The sequence below is a fragment of the Trichogramma pretiosum genome, unplaced genomic scaffold (assembly GCF_000599845.2).
Source record: "Trichogramma pretiosum strain Unisexual culture from Peru unplaced genomic scaffold, Tpre_2.0 scaffold42, whole genome shotgun sequence".
NCBI classification, from domain to species: Eukaryota; Metazoa; Arthropoda; class Insecta; order Hymenoptera; family Trichogrammatidae; genus Trichogramma; species Trichogramma pretiosum.
Genome location: NW_019641653.1, coordinates 355,045 through 377,848, shown reverse-complemented (window position 1 = coordinate 377,848; position 22,804 = coordinate 355,045). Strand labels below are relative to the sequence as shown.

At 39.5% G+C, this 22,804-nt stretch overlaps 1 protein-coding gene across 2 annotated transcripts in view; it reads left to right on the top strand.

The window, feature by feature from the left end:
- LOC106651818 (protein vein) overlaps positions 1 to 22,804 on the top strand; it is a 189,406-nt gene that overhangs the window by 69,493 nt on the left and 97,109 nt on the right. For both annotated transcript variants that reach the window (XM_023460076.1, XM_023460075.1), the window contains exon 2: positions 19,462 to 19,624. In XM_023460076.1, coding sequence (XP_023315844.1) covers positions 19,462 to 19,624 — 163 coding nt within the window. The remainder of the gene's footprint in view (positions 1 to 19,461; positions 19,625 to 22,804) is intronic.

Here is a 22,804-nt window from a genome sequence, read left to right as displayed (position 1 = left end):
CGTTCGAGCTCTATATATGCAGTACGTACAATGATGTGTGTGTGTGTGTGCGTGTATATATAAGCCAACTGAACGAAGTATCGAGCGAAAAACGAAGTGAAGTGAAAAGTAACGGAATGATGTAACCGACAGCGAAAAATAGGAAATATTTCAGCTCGACACGACTGCAAACTCGTCTATAGACTCATATAGCATATCTGTGCATGCACCTATAGGCGCAAGCGTGTGTGCATCGACTGCAGAGCTCGCCGATGAAGTGTATCCGTGTCTTTCGCTTCGCGTACAGTTCAATTTTTTCCGTGCGCAGGGATATCGATATTTCGCTTACTACTGCCTGCCTGCCTGCTGCTTATTCTTGCGTCTAAGTAACTTTTGGATTTCCGTCGGATTTTTCGACTCTAGATAGAGTTGCGTTCGGGATCGATTAGATTAAGAGGACGAGAGAAAGAGCAAAAAACATCGTAAAAACAATTTATATCGTAGAATGCATTACCCGAAAAAGTATGCGCAGAGTATAGGATGCGCGTGGCACAAGAGGCGAAGGCCAGAGGAATCGTAAAACGATGATAACGATGTAGCGCGTGGTTTTTGCCACGGGACCGCTACAGCAAGTGCACACACGCACGCGCTCGCACAAAGAGACTAAAATATTGAATAAAACATCAAGCCTACTTCGTATACGTGTGCATGCGTATATATACACACAACTGAATCGGAGAGCCTAACGTACACCATATACGTATGCACGTGTGCGTGTATACGCTCGGAGCCGACACATTGGCACGAGTGTCACGTAAACTCAAAAAAGAGTTCGCGAACTGCACGGGCTGAGAGCTAGCTCAGGTGGCAGCTATATATATATACATAGTGGCGCATACTCGCATAATGTGGAGAAACGCACATAACGTACGTACACATATTCACGCAAGTCCGTGATGCGCAAGGAAAGCCACACCGCAAGCTTTTGCAGCTCTGCCCTAGTCTCCGTACGGCGCATGATACTACGTAGCCCAGCTTACAACAGAAACGACGAATATAAAGAGAATCCAGTAATACGTCCTCGACTTCAAAGTTAGAACATATATATGGGTCTGTACGTTATACGACGCTCGTGTAGCGTAGGTATCTGCGGTATATATCGTGTCGTCGCGTCGCTCACTTCTCCCAAAGAAAAAATGTACGGCGCAGCTTGGGCGCGCCGTCGTGAATGCTCGCTTTGGAATTCTCTTTTTCAAAGTAAACGCACTCTCTTGCGAGCAACAATTTTTGTCACCCCTAAGTGACGTTGTGAAGTACATATAACCAAAGTACACACAGTGCGACGCGTACAGATAAGACTCTGTACTGGTACTCGTGTGCCCGTCTGCGGAATTTGGCGCGCCACGCTACTGTACATTATTGCAACGTGCAATACTGCAGCTAGTACGTAATGCGTGTTTATGCGCGCGCAAACTCCTATTATTTGACTATTATACACGCTATTCAGTTGTCTTTCCTGTGGCTTCACCGACATTTTACTGTATAAAGCCAAGCCGTCTCAAGCCCTTGCAGTATCAGCAGTAAGCTGTGCCTTGTCTATACTTTCTCAACCATTGTGCGGCTAAAATCGTTACCGCGTATATGTCAGCTTGGTCAGAAAGAATCCTGCAGCCTAGTCGTTGTTACTGCATATTGCCTTTTGCGCGCGATCTAGTGTGCCACTCGGTGCACGAGCAGCGGAAAAAGCTCCGAGAAATTCTACTGTATTATATTGACTCGTAAAGGTTTGTTTTGGCGTTCAGTTTTAGATGCTCGAGCACTTACCCAAGGTACTGTCACGCGAGAGCGATGATAATGATGATGAAGTGATGTCTTACAAAAGCTTTCTCGAAGACTTGCTACTGATGCCGCCAGCACCGGCTGCTCGCCGGGCTTTGTTTCACAGATTCGAGACGTGTTAGATTATGCTCTAATAAATATAAATGCTTATCTGCTCTAGTTTAGGCTACGAGTTCGTTAGCTTTGTTGAATTCTTTCTCGTCCAATAACATCGTTGTACACATGGTAAGCTCGAGTGTCCTTTTTTTCTCTCTCTCTCCAACATTTGAAAACGAAATATCCTATAATTAGTGCGGTAGAGTTCGAAAAGTTTTTAATGGCTACGAGAGAGCAGCGCGCGCGCAGGTTAAATAAAATGTGGTCTACAAACAATGTGAAATTCCCCCGTTTCAAGCTGCGGGAAATATCTTGGAAACTTTTTTAATTTTAACACGAACGGCATTGGTCGGCTCGCTAGTTCAGCTTTTGCGGTCTATGGAGACGAAGATGATCACTCGTCAGAGTTATAAGCCATCAACGGACCAAGTCGTTGTCGGTGTTTTCGTCGTCGTAGTCGCGACGCACACATTGAGAGCTGGGGCGCGCGCGCAGACTTATGAGCCCCGATCGATTCGTAATCTGGTGGTGATTGCGCGCGAGGATATTAGTCCATGAAACGAATCACCCAGACGACGGCTGCGACGACGACGCCTGTGACGTCGACGTGTAGAGAGAGAGAGAGAGAGAGAGAGAAAAGAAACGAAAGGAAGAAAGAGACGCCCATCCTCCGAAGCGCAATATATCACATCCATTATACGACCATACGACCAGCTTGTTAAAGCTACGATGTGTGACACTATAATATTTCATTTTTATTTGGATGCTTGGATTCTAACATTATTTCCTCGGGACTAATAAGTCTCTTGGGAGAAAACAACTACCTAACATTTTTAGAAATTAAGATAACTTTAATATATTTTGATTCGTCAAATATAATCGAATTATTTCTTTTGGTTACAGGTAAGCCACAAAGTTCAATCGTACTAAATCTAATCAGCCTGCACATTGTAAGTTTTTGGTTAATCAATAAAACATACGTAGCAAGCACAAAAACACTCTTATTATCGATATCCTGATACTAGCTTATCCGAATCATAGTGTATGAATTATGAATCGCGTCGCTTGATTCTATAAATGTGAAAATCGATACTGATACACTTTGCCCCCCGGTAAATAGACCTTAAGAAACTGACAGCGACAATCGATACTGCACGTTACTATTTTTTTTTCTTTTTCATTTATTTTTTTCGCTTTGACACAATAGTGTAATGCTCCAATGATCCAATCGCGCGCGCTCGAGGTGCACCAATTTTTCCTACTTTTCCATTCAATAGTCTCAATGCATAAAGAGAAAAGTCTCGATGAGCTTCGTATTCGCGCGCATATATCGTGCAAAACAATTGGCACACTCTATTCGCAGAGCAAGTTCACGCACTAGCTGCTATGAATCTTCGACTCTTTATTTTTCGATATTTTCGCTCGAATGGCTGTCGGTCGTGCTCGGGCGAGTAATCATCGTGTTGACGCGACAAAGAAACTCGATACTTTTCCTCTCTCTCTCTCTCTCTCTCTCTCTCTCTCTCTCTCTCTCTCTCTCTCTCTCTCTGTCTCACGTCTGTAATTTTATTTTCCATGCACCGTACAGTCCTGCTGCCGTCGCTACGTCTAACCTGACTCTGAGGAGGAAAATTCTTATCGGCAATTTGTACGAGAACGAATCAACTGTACGCTTGGCTTTTTTTCACTCACTGCTAACTAATAGCATACGGTCGTGTGTTTATGTATTAGTATACATACAATTGGGCCGGCTTAGTCGAGTTTCTATTCTTCTTCTTTTTTTTTTCTTTCTCTCTCTCCTTCTCTCTTCTCTCTTGCCTCTCCTTTGGGCTTATTCGCTCGGGGCTTCTTTATCTTTTCTTCGTTCCTTTTTCTTACTCTCTTGCACCTACTCTTCGTCTTCTTGGTTTTCTTCTAGACGATAATATAGATGAAGAAAGCTCGAGGATCTTCCTACTACCCTCTGCTCTTTGTCCCTCTGTGCCACAAGTATCTCCTCCTTTTCTTTATGTTATACACCCTGCTTCCTTCTTTCTAACAACTCACGCAAACATATTCTTCTCATACTACTAGTAGCCAGAAATTCTATGGCTTCATTGGCGCCTGAACAATGTTTCGGTCTCTCTCTCTCGTTCTCTTTTGCGCCAGCTGAATGAAAAAATATGCTCTGATACCACCACGTATATGTGTGTGCGTCTATACGTGTACGCGTTCATTCTTGCATTTTCTTACACGTCTTTTGTTCCATTGCGACTCATAGGGATACTCTGCTGCTGTTGCTGTGCACTCTACAAATACTACTTTCCTACATGTACAATGCTGTAACAACAATAAAGACTCAAGAGCAAAAATACTATGCTTGATGAGTGAGACGCACGCCATGCTAGTACCGAGGTACAGGAGAGACTCGAGGAGCAGCGGGTGTACGTAGCAGTGGCGCGATGTCAAGAGCACCCCGAGGCCAAGGGAAAACTTTCTGAAAAGCTCGTTGCGGCTCTCGCGCGTACGCCTAAAATATCGTGGGATACGCGCCACGCTGCTGTTTGTGTACGGTATCATCGAACGGCATCTTGCTATCGGCTGCCGAGAAATTAAAGTTTGAGCGGCCCTAAACGCGAGATGCTAGGCCATGGATACGACTTCACCCCGAAGAAAAACGATTATTCAGACGCGTTGTCACTTGTGTAAACAAGAACTGCAACGCACAAAGAAACTTTTCTACAAAATGTTACGCGTGGCCCTCTTTTGTACCGCGAGCTGGTTACTAAACATATCAGCACTCCAACGTCTTAATTAACACCGCAAACTCTTGCTAAGCAAGTGTATTTCTCAAGTTGTGCGCTGCTGCGCCGTTGTTGTTAAAATAGAAGAGGTGCTCGATTTGCATTACACGGCGTAATAAAACATGTACGAGGAGTATGCATGCACATATTGATTCATTACGAAAAATTTACGAGAAATAGTGCGAGAATAAATTTTCTGAGTAAAATTAAACAGAACCTCCAGAGAAAAAATAATTCACCAGATGCTGGTAGCATCACTTTACCACTGGACCCTTCAGTAGTGACATCATTTTCCTTGTTAGATGCAGCTGCTTCGAAATATTTCTATAAATTACTCTTCAAACCAAACGCACCTACAAAAATACAAACGCGGGGAGTTGTGCACGGTACACTCATAATGAAACGTTTTGCTTGCGTTCATGCGACCATACTCTGTCATAGTGCATTTGCAATTAGTACCCAAAGTTGTCACCTAATACCGCGCCGCGCTATATTACGAACGCGCTCGTTATATGTCGTCGGGGGTACTACTGCACGTTGAAAAGCTCGTGATCTTCTTGAAGAAGAAACAATATTTCAATTTATAAGTAGTTTGATCTGGACAATTCCGGGAATTTTGTCAGCTTTTCTTTAATTTTACATCAAACTATTGATTTCACTGATATGAAGAAATATATTTAATCAAAAAAATCCTTTTAACATCTATTTGAATGCGGGTTAGGCTATTCGGGAGGAAATTGAAATTTTCATGTGTCGCACATAAAATTCCAAATAACCCTATCCATCTCGAAATTCCAAAAACAATAAAAAATTTTTGTTCACAAATTTTGTAACTGAGATACTTCAATCGAATTGATTAAGCGGATATCGACGAATACGTGACGGACAAAATTTCTCACGAATTAGGGCTGCATAGAAAAGATACAAATAATACTGTATCGGCAGATATTCCAATTAAAATTCAACGTCAATCTATACACATATTGTTGAAAAATGTGGATATAAATTCTCATAGTTGATTCGTGTATTATAAGTTTAAACATTTTAAATATATAAACGAGGACAATGTCGTTCACATATTTGATACATATGCATTAAGTTACGAATAACTAATCAAGTCAAATTATGTCAGCAAAGTGAAAGATTATTATTATTTGTCGTCAATCGTTTCTCCTGATGTTGTGCTAAATATTAAAATATATCAAATCAATTTGAATTTTATTGTCTGAAAATTAAAATTAACTTTTAGGGAGCAAAATATAATCATCATCGATTTAAAAAAAGAGGGTTTTGAGGAAGCGAAAAATTGTAAAATTGACTATCTATATTCAAGTTTTTTATTTAATTAAATACTCATTTTTTGAACTGGGGTATTTTTTGATTTATATGAATATGAGTGTAAGAAAATGAGTATATTTCAGTGAGATTTAAAATTTCTTTAATTACACAGACACACAAAAAAGTGCTCTGTCCTGGCAACCATTGCAGTATATCATATGTTTTTTGGTCGCTGAATACGGATGTACAGCCCGTTTTGCTCTATCGCGTGAAGGTTTTTCTCGCAAGGATGTTATTAATAAGCATAATTAAATAAATGTCACGAAGTCAAGTTGCGTTGCAAAAATACACATGGTGCTATTACGAATTGAATCGTAAAAATCGCTCTCTAAACATGTAGGGATAAATTCTTCAAAGATTGAAAATTATGCTTATAACGAAATTTTGGTTAAAGGCATTTCAAAAATCAAATTTCACCGGAAATTTTACACGGTGTGTAATAAATCTATTATTTTAAAATTGTTATAAATTTTCCAAACTACGAATAAGTTTTAGTAGCGTGAAGCGAGTTGAATGAAACCAAAAGAGTAAAGACCTCAATTACACGTTCAGTCGGATGACCTTCTACTTTTTATAATCTCCTTGAACTTTTAACATTTCCTCCTTTTATGAACTATCCAGTCGTCTATACTTTTTCGACAGCTGCAACTTCGTCGACAATTTCTCCAGCGGCGTATATATATACCACGCCTATACACGAGCATCCTTTTGGCTTTCCTCGGTGCTCGAAGAACGAAGGTGACGCATCCTCGAGCTGTGGAATCATCGACATTGTCCTCCTTATAGCAAGCAGCGTTCGGCAGCAGCAGCTTCAAGTTCTTGCAATGCAGCAGCGGCTGAATCCTTAACGCTTCCGTGCACGTCTTCGTCTTTATGTTACAAGAGAATCGCGTTATACAACTGACGAAGATCTCGCTCCTTCGTCGTCGTTCGCTTTGTCCTTGGTTGCTTGCGAGCAAATTTGATTTGCTTGTGCGCAGTGGCGTTTAATGGGATTCCTCGTGGTCGCGCACGATGCATCGCATCGACGACAGCCTGCTCACGCCGCAGCTTTTAGTCTGCTCCGTTCTCTCGCTGTCTCTCTTTCTCTCTTTCACTCTCTTGGCTTTTAAACTCTGCGCATGGGCTCCACATGCGTTTGATTCACTCAAAAGATGAACGATCGCTCGTAAGAGGCGATAAATGTGAAAGCGAGAAAGATTTTTTTCAACTATCTCGGTGTATACTAACAAATGTTCAGAGTTTTCAACAATTTATCTTCGACCTACGCTGCGCTTTAACGTGTAAAATTTTCGCGCATTATAAAACTTCAACGATAATGTAACATTTTCTGGGGAGTTATAACATTATCGAATCGTCGCTCACTCGAATCGAATCAGCACACACACAAAGTTATTTTTTATGTATTTAGGTTTTTATTTTCATCTTTACAGCGTTTTTTGATATATTCAGAATTTTCGTGGCCCTAAGACTTGATGTACCATAATACAATTTATGAGGTATTAATTAACATTACTTTGTAAATTTTTGGGAATGAAAGTCCGGGTGATACTCGATAGGTTCATGCTTTTTACCTCGGGTAAGCAGCTTGGAAAATAGCAAGAACCTCAATGTACGATATCCATTATATCATATATTTGTCGAGTTAATATTTTTATGTAACGAAAAATTAATATACATTCTGGCATATTTAAAAATTTTTCGTCTAGCTCACTTCCAGATATTTTTCCCCTTCACCTTGTTATTCGAGCAGACCCCTTTTATAAGTATGACGAAACATTACACTCTTGAATAAAGAACAGTTTATTCTAATACTGCTCTCATCAGTCGGTCTTCAGATCAAGCTAGTTTTTAGGAAAATTCCTTTGCTGGAAAAAGATCTCGAAGCAGAAAAAAGCTAACAGCGCCATCTATTACCCATAATTGCGCTGGGAAATCCCTTTTACAAATTAATCGGCTCAGCTGTCTAGTGAGAACAGAAGCAGCAGCAAAAGAGAGAAATATCACTTTCTCCCTCAGAGAGAAAACAAATCCCTTTGCAGAATAATGCGAGGGGTATACCGGTGCACGCTCGCGACTATGAAATCTCTGCACTAGCTGCTCTATGCCTTGCCTCTCTCTCTCTCTTTCTCTCGTGCCGTCGTGTTACCGCGAGAATTATTTCAACGCGCGCGCGCGCACATGCAAATATCAAACTACAAAGGTAGCTGCATAAAGTGCTCTGCTACTCATGTACGAGATATTCTTCTGGCGCAACAGTACAAGTATAAGCGCGCACACACCTGCAGGCCCGGTAAAACTAGGAAAACTCTAAAAAGTAATTAGCTTTATAAACATAAATATATACCTGTCAACTACAATCATGAGGATTGTAAAGTTAACGCGATACATGATTCAACTTTATATATATCAGAAGATAGACTCCAAAATCTCTTTTGCCAGGGGAATGTCATTTTGGCGCGTCGCTTTCATCAATCTAGATGGAGAGACATCTTTATCCTGGAATCAGTCAGATTTCACAAAAGAAAATAATGCGTCAAAAGGAAGCCGATTAATAAGAGTAAGACGTCGGCAGAACTAGTGCGCATGCTCGTCGAGAATTAAATTGAATAATAATTTGCATCATCGACTTCGATGATTGCGAAAAATTCGAGCTCATTGCGCTGGAAAGTACGCCGAAGCCAAGGTAGGACAAAAAAATTGGAAATTCGCACGGCAGATACTCGCGCACGCAAAAATAAAAGGGTCTCTCGGTAATGGAATTCTATTTGTAGCGCTCGTGAGCTGGCACGGTATACAAGGCTTTGCGCTGGGCGCATATAGATGTTACGCAGTGTAGCCCGGCCAGACTATATAAACATTTCAGTTGAGTGTGCACCTACACTTGATAACTGTCCCTACGAACCATCTTGTGTATATATTTATGCACTTCGCTTTCTCTCAAGTATGTACGGCTAGAAGGGCGAACGGCGCGTCTCACCTAGGCTGCTCGCACTTTTCATACGTACTTAACCGTCATGTCGATGAGGCTCCACTACAGCACGCGGCGGCACCTTAGGTGCGACGAGCTGCTGCGACGAGTATACTTCAATTTTTCCGCCATGCGGCGTCATGCGAGAACCTGACTGGCGTACATTGCGATGAATCAAAATACGAGCTGAATGAAATGGCATTTTTGAAATGTTAATTTTTCAGATAAGATTTTATCGGCAGAAAACCTTGATTCGTCCCCTGACCAAAATCAATTAAATCTACTCACGCTTTCCACTTTTCTCAATTTTTAAATCTTAATTTTAAAAATAAAACATTGGTTTTGTGAAATCCGCGTAACTTGAACCCAACGCTAACACAACTGCTTCAGATTATTTAAAAAATAATTCGTGTAAATTTTTAGTGCAAATCTAATTATGATCCTTTATTTGAAATAAATAAACAAAATCCTTTTCTCGCTCCAAGTGTCTGGCCTGGAAATTTGCAGAAAGCTCTAAAGCTCTTTTTTATTCGGCACGCGTTTGTTAAAAGCAGTTCCTTCCTCGTTATAACTGTTTAATCCACGAGTATTTTATCATTGAAATGCAGAAAGCGAATGAATGAGAGAAAGAAAGATGGGGTACGGAGGAAGAGGAAGCTTATGCGTGGCAAGTATGTCCTGCCCAGTTATAACGGTGGAATAATCTCTAACAAATAATAACTCGGCTGTTGCTTGCTGCTGCTCTGCAGCTTCGCTTGTATATTGAGGTAAAGAAACAACCCGCAGTATATTCTTTGATGAAATGTAAGCTTATTATAAGTATGTCATGAGTAGAAAAGAGAAAAACAATAAATAGGTACCTGAATGTATAGATATAATAATATATGTTAGAAAAACAGAGAGAGAAATGAAGAAAGAGACTAAGCGTCAAAAACAGTGAAAAGTTTAATTTTGTGCGTTTCATTGTATGCATGTGAGTACGTTTAAGAATTAATAATTGCAGGAGCAGGAGACAGCTGAAGCTGGGGTAAGAGCGGATCTAGCGAACCCAAGTTCTTCCTAATTAAAACAAGCCCTTTTACGGTACTATAAGAATAGGACTACACCTCCAAGTGTATACGTATACGCAATACCAAAAGCTGCATCGTCGAGACACTGGATAAACTTTGCGAGATGTTTGTTCAGGTCACTGTAGCGGTCTCGCTCTACCTCTCGCTTCCGCATACATATTAAACAATTGGCATTTATACTTGATAAGCTCCTGGATATAGCTCATCATTCTGCTCTTTGTTAAATTACATCAGCAGTTGTATGTTGGCTCGGCTATGGTTACGTATCTGCAATGAACAGCCCTCGCACTATAGCAGATTACGTCATGTTGTAACGTTTTTGCGTCTTTTGTAAACGATACCCCACATATTGGCCTTTCTTAGCGAAAGTGCAAAAACTTTTTTGCCCAAAAGTAATGCAGTGTGGCTGTAATACCTGGTACTTGCGGAGAATACGATGAAAATGAACTTACTTAATTATTAAAGATGACAAAAAGTTAGCAAACAACGCGCTAATTTTGCGCAATTTTAACGAGATATGAATTTCGAAGAAGGAACAAGTTATAATTGGCGACAATTTCTTATTATTTTAACGCTCGACTCACCAAACGCGTGGGATTCTTCTTTGTATGAATTTAGTTATTCTCTTCCTCTCCTCTTGAATGACATATTACTACACGCAAAACTGTAATACATCTGCGATACAAACTCTGGTTATTTATAATTTATGAAACTGGATATATAAATTTGTACGTGGTGCGTATATAGATATTCATCTGCGCCAATTAATCTGCCGTATCGTATACAGAAATGGCCAATTCAATTAATTGTTTGCTCAGCGCACTCTAAGCCAGTTATGAGTTATAATAATATGATTCTTCGATATCAAAGCAGCGGCCGTTATTATTAAACACTATAATATGTGTACGCAGGTATACGAATATATATATGCCGCATATACCTAACCGAGAGCGGCAAGTTTATATACGAAAGCTGACGTGGTAGCAAGTGTAAATAAAGCATCCGAGCGCCCAAAACCGGAGCAGCAGGAAGCAACTCGGACATATTTTCAATTATTCGCGTTCATTAGCTGCTATATAACTTGGTCAACACTATGCCACGCTAGCAGCGCATACGCCGATAATTAATATTTTACTGATTTACTTTTGTTGTGACTGACGATGTAATTCATTTTGCATGAACGCTGATTCCTTGATACTTTAATATTTATTGTACGCCTTACGAGCCTTGAAAACCATTTTTTCGGCGACTTTGTCCACAAATTTAAAATTCTCTATACTAAAAGTAAGTAAATAATTATTATTATCCCTTTCTTCCTGGATGGTAAGTACATGATGTGTCTTTCATACACTCTTGTACGAAGGCCTTATAAGGCTTTATCTTGAATTTTGTTCAGGAAGTCGGGTCTGGGATTCGTATTTGTCTTGAGATTCTGAATCCTGTTCATTAAAAATCCCTAAACTCGTTTTCTCAATTCATTCAGAAAAAGGCTCGATCACATGACATGAGTGATGTTAGACATTTAAACCAAGTATACTTCGTTATATTAGGAAGGCTGTTACTTTTTTTTCTTCTCTTTTATTAGCATGCTTACCTTTTTCTTCGAGCCTCGGACCCAACGCAGAATCCTGAGGGAATCCGGCAGTATCCGTGTGGTATGTGAGTACCCTTTCGCTGAAGTAGCTCCGAATCAGCATCAATACAAAAGCAGATACCCCAAATTCATCAATGCCTGTAGTACCATCAACCCTCTATAACATTCATAGTACAGTTCATAGCACATTTCTCATTCATTTTACAGTATGCATGTGTGTGCATTTGTGCGTGTTACGTAACATAAATGTTGAATACGGGAAGCAAGCCATGCGCTCAGCAACAACTTAATCTACTTTTGTGTATCATGACCCTCGATAAATGTGAGTGCGCCCAAAGCTGAAGCATTAAAGTGACCATTAGTCAAGAGATTTTCATCTCCCTTTTCCAAACTATCGTCTAATGCATCCAGCGCATATACTCGCATAAATTCTCTTGATCTCATCAATGCTAAATACCAAGGTTCACGCGTTCGTCGATATTTTTTGATTAATGAAAGCACCCTGGAGTGGGTAACAGGCCGTGAACATTGTGGGCGCAGTTACTCACTGAATAACCAGATAAGTGGTATATAGACTCGAAGTCAAAGAGTCTTCCGATATTTCGGTGTACCTCCTTAGCAGAGGGAGAAAAAAATGTCTCACTTTTTTTGGGAAAGAAGGAAAAGGCACCGAAGAAGAGGAAGAAGAAGAAGTGGGTATTTCACTAGAGGTTAAGGTCATGATTTAAGCAAAAGCTGTTACAACTCCCCGCTACAAAATCTAAAGCCATCTACATAAATTTCAGTTGCTCTCTGTTCTCCAAGAGATAGAGAACGCTGCATTATTTTCACGCTTCAAGCCCCTTACTATGCGATATTTCCGCGCACGCGTGTGTATAACCACCGACCTCCTTTTTTACAGGATTTGCTTTATAACGCCTATATATTTTAAGTCATATAATCGGACTTGATGTAGGAGCTGAGCTGAAAATTCATGAGATTTTTGGCGAGGAAAAGAGGCTGCAGTTAGCCGCATTTTTAATGGACTTTTACACGCGCCGAAAGAGGATCTTTCAGTATAAATATTCGATGATCAGGCGCTTTTATATTTTAATTTCCCGACGGAGAGTATGAGAAGATATACGATCATTCATAGAGTTTACCTAATTCTCAATTAACATCAACAACGTGCGAGGATCCATTGATCGAATTATAAACTTTTATACCCCCCTCATAAAGTCCAAGACAACAACTTCTTAAGTTTCGAAGTATATATGGTTAGCACTCCGCAGATGCTAATCGTGATTAATCGTTATTTTTATACGTTCAATTATCGATTGATCATTTTATCCGGCCACAATATATCAGAGAGCACTCAATAAAGTCTCAAAAGCGCCTTTGTAGCCTCATCAATAATGCCGCAAGTAGACTAGCTCGACGCATATACACACTCATGCGGCCGTGGTGGCGCTATACAAGAGCTAATCAAGCAGGGACGATCGTCCCTTCGCAAGCTCATAAAAGCTTCATCCTTCTGGCTTTCTCATACCCGCTCGTCTATCAAACTTGCCGCTACGCTCCTCGCAACGACCATTAATTCTGCTACAGACTGTGTATATATACACGAGCGCGGACGCGACCGTGGAATTTATCGCGCTCGACACTTCGAGTACAACGAACAGCCCTATGCGTATGGGCGGCGTCTTGGCAAAAGCCAGCGTCCAAACAATACGGCCAGCCTTTCCGCGCGAGACCGAGAGCTGTACACATAAAAAACGTATCGCGGATTGAGTACACATATATAAAAAGCTTGACTTGGCCGCGGCTTTAAGAAGAGCGGAAAAGTCCGATAAGTTCAATAACCTCTAGGTTCTAGATATCCAGTTCCGCGTGGCCATGTATAATGTAAACTCATTATATATTGGGCTACTGTCGACATTTTGATGAATCCAGATTCGGCTCAGTGCCAAACCGTATGATGTTTGGCTCGGCTCTGCACCATTTACCAAAAGAGAATTTTTCAAATTATATAGAATTAACAAGGAAATTTCGCATGGCACGTGGTTTTCATAGCAGAATTAAGTTTACAATTACAATTTTTTATTCTTAGAATTTAACTATTTTCTTCAGTGCATTGATATTGAAAATAAAATATTCTATTTTACAAGCAAGCTAGAGAGTGTTCTATTTTCAAAACTTACTCTAACTGGAATTGTGCACTCTACTAGATTTCTGACAAACGGTTAGCGTATGGAGATAAAGTAATTCTATAGCTACAAATTAGTCTTAAACAATATTCTAGAAGTTCCAAATGATAAGATAAATTCGTAACATTATTTTTTCATTTCAAATCAAAATCCACATGGTCAATATTTGCCTAAAAATTCAATACCTTATTTTTTCATAGACAAGCATACGAAATTTGCAAATTTTGTATCAAACTCCAGATGATAACTATGTTTTAAAAGTAATAGCTGTGCTATACATTCGATGTAACAACTGAAAGAGAATCTCTAAAAGTCTCTGTCTTAGACGTTTCCCCATCACAATATATGCTTGTAACAATGGTCTTTTCAGCGCAAGCGAGCGAAACCTTGCACCACTCTCTTGTTTCAGAGATAACAAGAAAGCTACAGAAGAAGAATCAATATAGAATAACTGGAGACGTCCTCTGTATATAGATATATACTGTATATAGTATATAGATATATATACGCAGAACCGCAACTTATTCAACTAATCACTTTATCGGTCTAGACCAAACTTGCAGCTATAGGTTGATTATTAAGATGAATTATATTCGATTCACAATGTATCGAGGATAATTAAGATGCATTTCGGTTATTTCATATTTTAGCCAGATCTATTTCGGCAATGACAGCTCTCAAATAAGACTTAAATTATTAAAAAGTCTATGCAACGAAACAAAAATTATTATTTAGTAAAAGTAGTAACTGCATTTCACGTAAAATCTATAAAAAGAGAGTAAACAGCTCAAACGAAAATTCTGTTACGTTTAGAATATAGCATTTGCTTAAATGAACTAAAAAACGTTTTTAGCACGTACACGCAAATGTATATGTACGTAAAAGAAGCTAGCAAACGCGATCGAGCGTCATTTCGCTAATGCACTGTAACGCTATATAGCAAAGAAAAGGGGGAGGAGGAGGTTAGGGGTGGGAACGGATAAATACTTTGGCAAAGTAGACGGGAGGTAGAGGCGCAGTAGCTAGTCAAAACACGCAAAGTACTTGACTCTTTCCTTGTCGGTGATATTTCAGTATTGGAAGCCATATACTCGGGCCACGCGGACCTCGTGCCATCACAAAGAGGAACGGTGCTTAAATATTACCATGGTGCACTTCATTAGCTCTCGCGGCATGAGGTCCGAGGAGGGAGAAGGGAGCAAGGGCAGAGGAGAGAAGCGCGGGCGACTCAAAGCAAAGTCTTGATAAATTGCCATAGAATGTGCTTGCGCGCTGTGCAAACGAGCCTTGTTCACTTCCATCAGAAACGTGTATGTGTATACGAAGTACATGCAGACTGACTCACTCATTCAAAGTTTTGCCAACTAAGCCTCCCACCCATCCAACTAGCAGCGAAAGCTATATACTGCAGCTGAGTATAGAAGTGGTAGCCCCTTGTTTTTGTTCTCATTATTATCGAAGGGTTGAGCTGCTGCTGATAGTACCTATATTCTTCGCAAGAGCATCCCATCGCGCAGAAGAGCTTCGTGTTGGAGTGTGTGCTATAAGCCAATTTCGTAAGCCTCGAAAAGTTGATTTGTTATTTACAAGTTTTTGCAGCGTACTGTAACTGGACTGGCTCGAGAGATTAGCAGTTAACGTACGGAATGACTGACAAGCTGTATTAAATTTTCGCGAATACCAAGTTTAATTTTAACTCCTTTTTATTTGTTTCAAGTTAGCGGCGGAAATCGCTTTTCATAGAGATTTTCAAACTCTCGAAACTGAACGAACGTAACGAACGAAAAGCTTCGTAATAACAGAGCAACTCGTGCGATAGCGCAGCTGCAGAATGTATGCCTGATGCTTTGCTAAATCAAAATAAAATAAATAAAGGCTTTGCGCCAAAGTGAGTGGAAAGTTATTTTCTACGAGTTTGCATATTATTTAATCCGTAAAGTATTTTTCGACGTGTAGCTACTACGGATCGATTTCGCGTTCATTGCTGAGAGATAAAGTGTGTCGCGCGCACAAGAACCTTTTGCGACTAAGAACATAGGCTTTGCGTGTTGCGATTGATAAAAAACTATCGATAAAAAACACCACCCTGAAATCTCCATAACTTCGTACCTGCACACAAACGTGTCGTTTATACGCTACCGCTATAAGTAGCGCACACCGCCATTAATCAAATGTACCCTGAGTCACCTTTTTTCTCTTTTCTCCTTTTGTTTTATTCATTTAAAACAATTTTCTTAGTTTCGATCTACTTTGAATGCAGGTGTTTCGTGAGAAGGATCTTGCCAATACTTTAACTACAAGTAAAGTAGAACAAGACTATGTTGGATCAGACTCGAAGCCGATTGATGACTAAAATGACGATGAGTCATTACGAGTATTAAAATCGCAAGCTAATATGCGTAAATAAGATATGAAAATGTAACTTATAATATTAATAATCAAAGACGTAACCTGATTCAAGAGTGTGATTGATGAAAAATAGTTGATACAAGGAAATCAGTTGTTTTTAGTTACTAACCAAGCTAAACGTTCGCAGTTTCAACGCGAGCTCACGTGCCTCGAACCTATTTAATCATAGTATATTAACATTTTACTCTATGGTAATTAAGTAAGGCTTATAATGAACATTAACCTACGGGTTTATGAATCATAAACATAAAAAAATAAATCGTCGTCATTTTAATCAACTAATCGTTGTAATGATAATATTTAGCACACGCGTCGAGTTCATTCGTATCATCGTGTACTAACTGCTTAATTAATAATGAATATCGCCTCTTTTTGTGAACCGCAGCAATTATTCCAATTTTAGGGGCGCAAGTACTCAGTATAAATGAAAAAATTACTTTTTGTTTCAATTTTGCTTGTGTTTCAAAATTCTCTAGCTTTGATGTATGAGAGTGTAGTATGTATGATGCCTACAGCTTAAACAGCGATGAAATTTTTTTGATTTTTCTCGCTCGAGCTGCATATCGTATTTTTCACACAGATCCTTTGATTCTTCATGTCATTGTATAAATCTTTAGCTAGAATTTTACTTCAATGTTTTTTTTGTTGTTTTTTAACGTTTATTTCTCCGTCGATCTATACTTTTTATTTTTCATGTCTATGTGCACAGTATCCATAAAAATCACATTTGCGTTTGAATATTTATTTTGATATCTCCATAAACATTGTGATAAAATGTTTCATATGAAGTACGTCAAAAACGGTCTCAATAAAAAATGATTAAAAAAATATCTTATCAATTACATTATTTTATGCGATCAAAAATAATACATTACAATTTTACAGCAAAAACTTCAAAATTTACAGTGGAATTTTCTAAATAACAATTCCTAAAACGGAGTTCTATCTAGCCAAGCACAGTAGGTGATTCTTTCATATCGCATGAATACGTATTTCAATACGCGTAGGATCAAAGACTGACAATAGCTTTCAGTCTTTATTCGGAAAGAAAAGCAGATAGATTTAGTCTTGGCGACAATACGCGCACTGAGCGCTTTTCAAAACTTAACTCGAAAATATGAATCCGTTACAATGTCACGTAGGTGGAATACGCCGTCCCTTTTGCCCCTTCGTTTACAACAACTCTCGTGTCATTTTTTCGTTTCTCTCGGGCTACATACCACCACGCGTGTGTCACGTACTACGCAGTCGCACGAGAGCTTCCTCTTCTTTTTCTACTTTCTTTATAGCCTGCGGCGTGAATTTCGCAGCTAACTCCCACTTGAAATTTTCATCAAAGAATGGTATGTGATGTGCCTGCTGTGGCGCTTTAGGACGAGAAAGGGGATTTATTTAGTAACAGCAGTAGCAGCAGCAGTACTGCCACCACTACGACCAATAGTACTCCTTTTCGTGTCTCTCGTGGCCTAGGTGAAATTTGCATTTGAATTTTCGCGTTCGGCAAACGTGAGACCGGTAGCGAGACTACGAACGAGACGCTAATCGTTAAATAGCGTTTCACCAAGTGCAATGCGGTATATGACTCGCACTCTCTTGTGTTCTCAAGGGAGCGGCGAACGAGAAACACTCGCGCGAACCAACTATACACACGTACACTAATACAAAGCCAAGAACCGCTGAGTTTCACATTTATAGAGTTTGGCTTGCTCAGTTCTCGTTTTCATTGCAGCTTGAATGGGCACAACGCGATAAGACGAATCAAACCTCTCTACGGCTCTCTCTTATACAGAGCTTTTCTGGCTGTTGGCTGTTGCGCTGTGACTTTTTTTTTAACATACTGTTCTTGCGCACTGGTGCAAAACCACAAGCTTTTGGCAACGAAAGCGTGTTTATTATTGACGATACGGCGAGCGATTTCTCGTCAAAGATCCGCTTTACACAAGTGCTATATTATTTTTTCAAAGTTTCATAGACATTGAGATAAAAATCAGATTTCCGGTTTAAAAATCTTTCGAAATATAAGAGTCAAATTTTGGTAGACAAAAGTCACGACGACCTCTGCAAAACAGCTCATTAAACTGTACGCACAACAATCTCATTTAAGATGAATTTTTTAATAGTGACTGGGTGCGTGTTACATAATTGATGCGCCCGGTAAAGGGTGTTAAGTAAGATCTATTTCGAGCTGGTGAAGTTTTAGCCAAGTGAAATTTACTTAAGTAAAGTTTAGTGAACTTTGCCTACACTACCTTACCCTCTCTCTCTCTCTCTCTTCCTTTCGCGCGCTTCAAACTTCCGCAGGAGGCTACATGCAGATTTTACCTTTCTGTTTTCTAGCGTATTACAATCTACTTACATACAAATGCTAAACTGTACTCATAGTTCACCCACCCCTTGCATCTGCATTCTCACCGCAGAAATGTTATCATTAGTCGTATAAATGGTGTATTCATTATTTTCAACAATTTACATGTCTGATCAGCTTTCCAGCCTTATTCTAAAATTAAACTAAAAAAAGTTCCTAAACTACCGAGCTAATACTCATTATTTATCAGTAATTGAGTTACGCCACAAGGTAAATTTTGTGTCACCTCCTAACAAACAAATAGCAATAGGAGATTGCAGCATTTAGCGGATAAGGTGAAACAGCAAGTCTATTATTCGAATGAAATGCAAGCCAATAGTCCTATCCAGCAGGTGCTTTGGCTTCTCTCTCTCACTCCTTTGCAATTAGAGGCAATCTCGGTCGATTACTATCGGCTGAGGTAGTTTTCCAACCAGTCGAACCAACAGATGTCAATCATTCCTCCTCTCTGAACTATCCTATCTCGTTATCACGCTATTTCACAAAGATCTGTGCGGACTGCCCTTGACTATATTTTCTTTTTAAAAAAACATGGTCAATATTGAAAAGAAAAAAAATAGAAAAAAAGGGACAAAGAGAAGGAAATAAAAAGAGAGAGGAAGAGAGCCGTGGAAAACGTGAAATAATATTCTCATGACATGCGATCTCGCGATAGGTTGAGGCATGTCTGCGCGGAGATCTCGGCGAACTATGAGAAATAATAATTGCGTCGAGCAAAATGTGTAACCCCTTTCGCTCGAAAAAAAATATGAATGAAAAGAGTATTATAGTATATAGTAGTAATGCAGACCCAACATTCAAGTTAAAACCTTTTTCTTTTAATGTTTTCAGTGCGAGAAGTCACGTTATCAGAGCTAAGAGACTCAGTGGCTAGGTACCGGGACAGGGTGAAGCTCGTGTGTCGAACGAGAGGTTCACCCCCTCCAAGAGTGCACTGGCTAAAAGATGGACTTCCTCTGCAACCAAGGAGAGGACTCAGAATTCAGCATAAACGGTAAGAGTGAACATTTTGGTATAGATAGTTATTTAGTTCAAGATATTTTTTATTGCAATTTTACAAGACTGAATTTTGAAGTGAAAGTTGTCAAGTGTTAACATTTATTAATTTATAACGAAAAAACTTGAAAAAAATAATGATGTTAAATTCAATATAAATAAAACCAAGATAAAAGTAAAAAATAGATGTATCTTGTAAAGCACGCACTTATAGGAAGCTAAAATCAATTTTTTTTCTTAATCTAGAAAACTTGCGCGTATATAAATAAGTAAGAAAAAAAGTCAATCGATCTCATTTTTCTCTTGTCGCTCGTTCTGTTTTTTTCTCTTTCTTTCTTTCTTGAAAGAGAGACGGCATCAAGAGAGATGCATTCGACGGATACCGAATCTTTGAGGAAACATCGCGTTCGAGCATCTTCGATTCACGTTGCAATTAGTTTAAAAGCTCCAACCACGGGAAATTTCGCTTATCCTCGATGTCGTTGATCCTGATCGCAATTACATTGCCAGGGCTGCTTGGTTCGGAAGTCGCACGATGGATAGGAAATTCGCGTAAGACGAAAGAATGGTTGTAGCGCGACGGCTAATCGTAAAACCAAAGCTGAACCTTCGTCGCTGCACAGGATGTTGCGGAAATCCGTGAAAGAGAAACGAAACTTACAGTCAATTCGAGTTAATTTGTAAATGATAACTTCTTAAAGTGCTCAGCTCAGAGGACTCCTTTACATGCTTTAGTTTCTTTACATTGTAATGATTATAAGATTTATTTATTTGCACGTCTTAGCCTTGATTAAAAGCATAAACTAAAGTTGATTTCTTTGAAGCATAATTCAGAGAGATGGTACTGCGTTAGCATAAAATAAATAGTAATTTATAACTACCGGTATTTAGCTCTCATTTTTTAAATCTGCGTGTATACTCGTTAGAGATTATTATTCCATTATGAGTAATTATTACGAGATAATTTTTTTTTCAACAACGTATCATTTGTTATAACCCTGCACGACGAAAGATAAAAGTCCATTACGGGGTCATATATACCGGGGAGGCGCTGATGGTATTGGAATACATTTCAAAGAGTGTAAAAAAGAGGATAATGAAAAGTACCGCAGCGAGCATCACGTCGCGATGAGTTTCAATGTATATATGAGGGATAGGGATGGAGAACTTGAAGGGAGGCGCTCACACAAACGAAAAAATTTATCGGAGCAAAGTAGTAATGAGAAAGATAGAGAGCGACAGTAGCTAATGCGTGTCACGCGCGCACGTACCCACTCGCACATTTCACATTTGTAGAGAGGAAAAGAGAGAGAGAGAGAGAGAGAGAAAGAAAGAGAGACGGACAGATAGATAAAGCAGTATGTATGCTTGGCTGATCAAACGATGACTCGTTTCATTGGTTTGTGGAGATCACTGCGAAACAAAGAAACAAAGAAAACAAAAACACAAAGAACCGGCCACCGGGTGCAGTCTGTACTTATGTTACCTACACTGTGCACGTTGACACATACAGGTACGCATCCTCTTTACACGTTTTCACTATTTTCACACGAACTTTAAAAATCGATGAATAAATTTTAATACTTTTCTGAGTTTACACGAATAGCACGTTCAGAGTTTTAATTGAAACAAAAAAAACTGAAATCGAGCGATATTTATTTGTAAGCCGAGTATTTTCTATACTTATAATATACTCGATTAATTTCGTACTAAATTTATCAGTAAAATATGACCAAGCTCTACTGCGCACAAAGAAAATGATAATACAAGCTTCTAACTTATACCCGTTGAAAGTTAATATCTGCTCAAACGATTTGACCATATCTCATTTTCAAGCTTCAATACGTTTAATAGCAACGGCGGAAGACCATAAATAGTAGATAATAATTAACACTTGAAACTAATGGAATAAAAAAAGCGAATAATAAATAATAAAAAAGTTCCAATAATCGTGATGGATTTTTGACGATGTGACAATCGGAAAGTGTGTCGCTTTGTCGAACATTTGTTCGCCGTATAGCTTGGCCCTCTTTTACCAAGCCTTTAACTGCACGCGCATTTATCTCTCAATCTCTTTCGTCTCGAGCTGGATTCGTCAATTGTGCCCATGGCGATTGGTGGTCTGTGTGAGTAGCTTTTTCGTCCTTTTCGACGAAAAAAAGAGCCTCGACACCCCGAATAGAGCGGTGGAAGGCGAAAAGCACTAGCAGCGCCAAGTGCCGATCGAAAGTGATGGCCATAAAAAAAACCCGAGATTTACATACATACATACACACACACACGTCAGAATTCAGCAGTGGACTATTCACTGGAGTATTTTCCCCCCGTACCCATACCTCTAAGTTTGAGAACGTACGGGGTGCATTTTGTAAGCTAAGCCCGAAAGAGCAAAAATCTCCAGGGCCAGAGCAGCATATATAGTAGTGAACTCGCGTGCAGTCGTGAGGTAGGCAACCGGAAATTCGATTGCAGATTTACATGAAATTCGTGTCTCGGTGCGCCATGCGCTTAGCCGAGAAAAAAAGTCGGAAATGGATTCGCGCAAACTTATAATATACTCTTGGTTATCTGGGCTACGAGCCACAGGACAAATCCACTGCAGTAGTTGCATGTGTGAATTCGCTTTAGATCATTTTCTTCGGGACTCGACGAATATTCAACGAGAGAATCTATATTTTATCGATTAAAAAATGTATGCGTAAGGGACAGTCCAGAATGCGTCAATCAAAATTTCAATCGAAACTTTGATCTCAACACAATTATTTTAAAAATCATTCGAATGAAGATGAGCGCTCGCATTGTGCGCCTTCGTAACTGATTCTATAACAACATCGTCGATGGTACAGAACAGGTCCACACCCTTCCATCTTTCTCTCTTTGATCTTCACGTATATACTTGTCTGAAATCTATTCATCAAATTCGAAGGAACTCGCAAGGCTTCGAGAGAGAATGTAGAGGGAGCGAGAGACAGAGAGAGAGAGACAGACAACTCGTGTCAAAGTCCATAATTTGTAAGTAGTACAAGCTGAATATAGTTGGACGCCGAGCACCGAGAAGGGACTATTGAGTAAATAACTTTGTCAAACTGTCGGACATTTATAGGAGATACACATAGCTCTGGTTTCATTATCCATTATTCAATTTAGCTGGATTATCCGAGCTTAATCGCTGTACGCA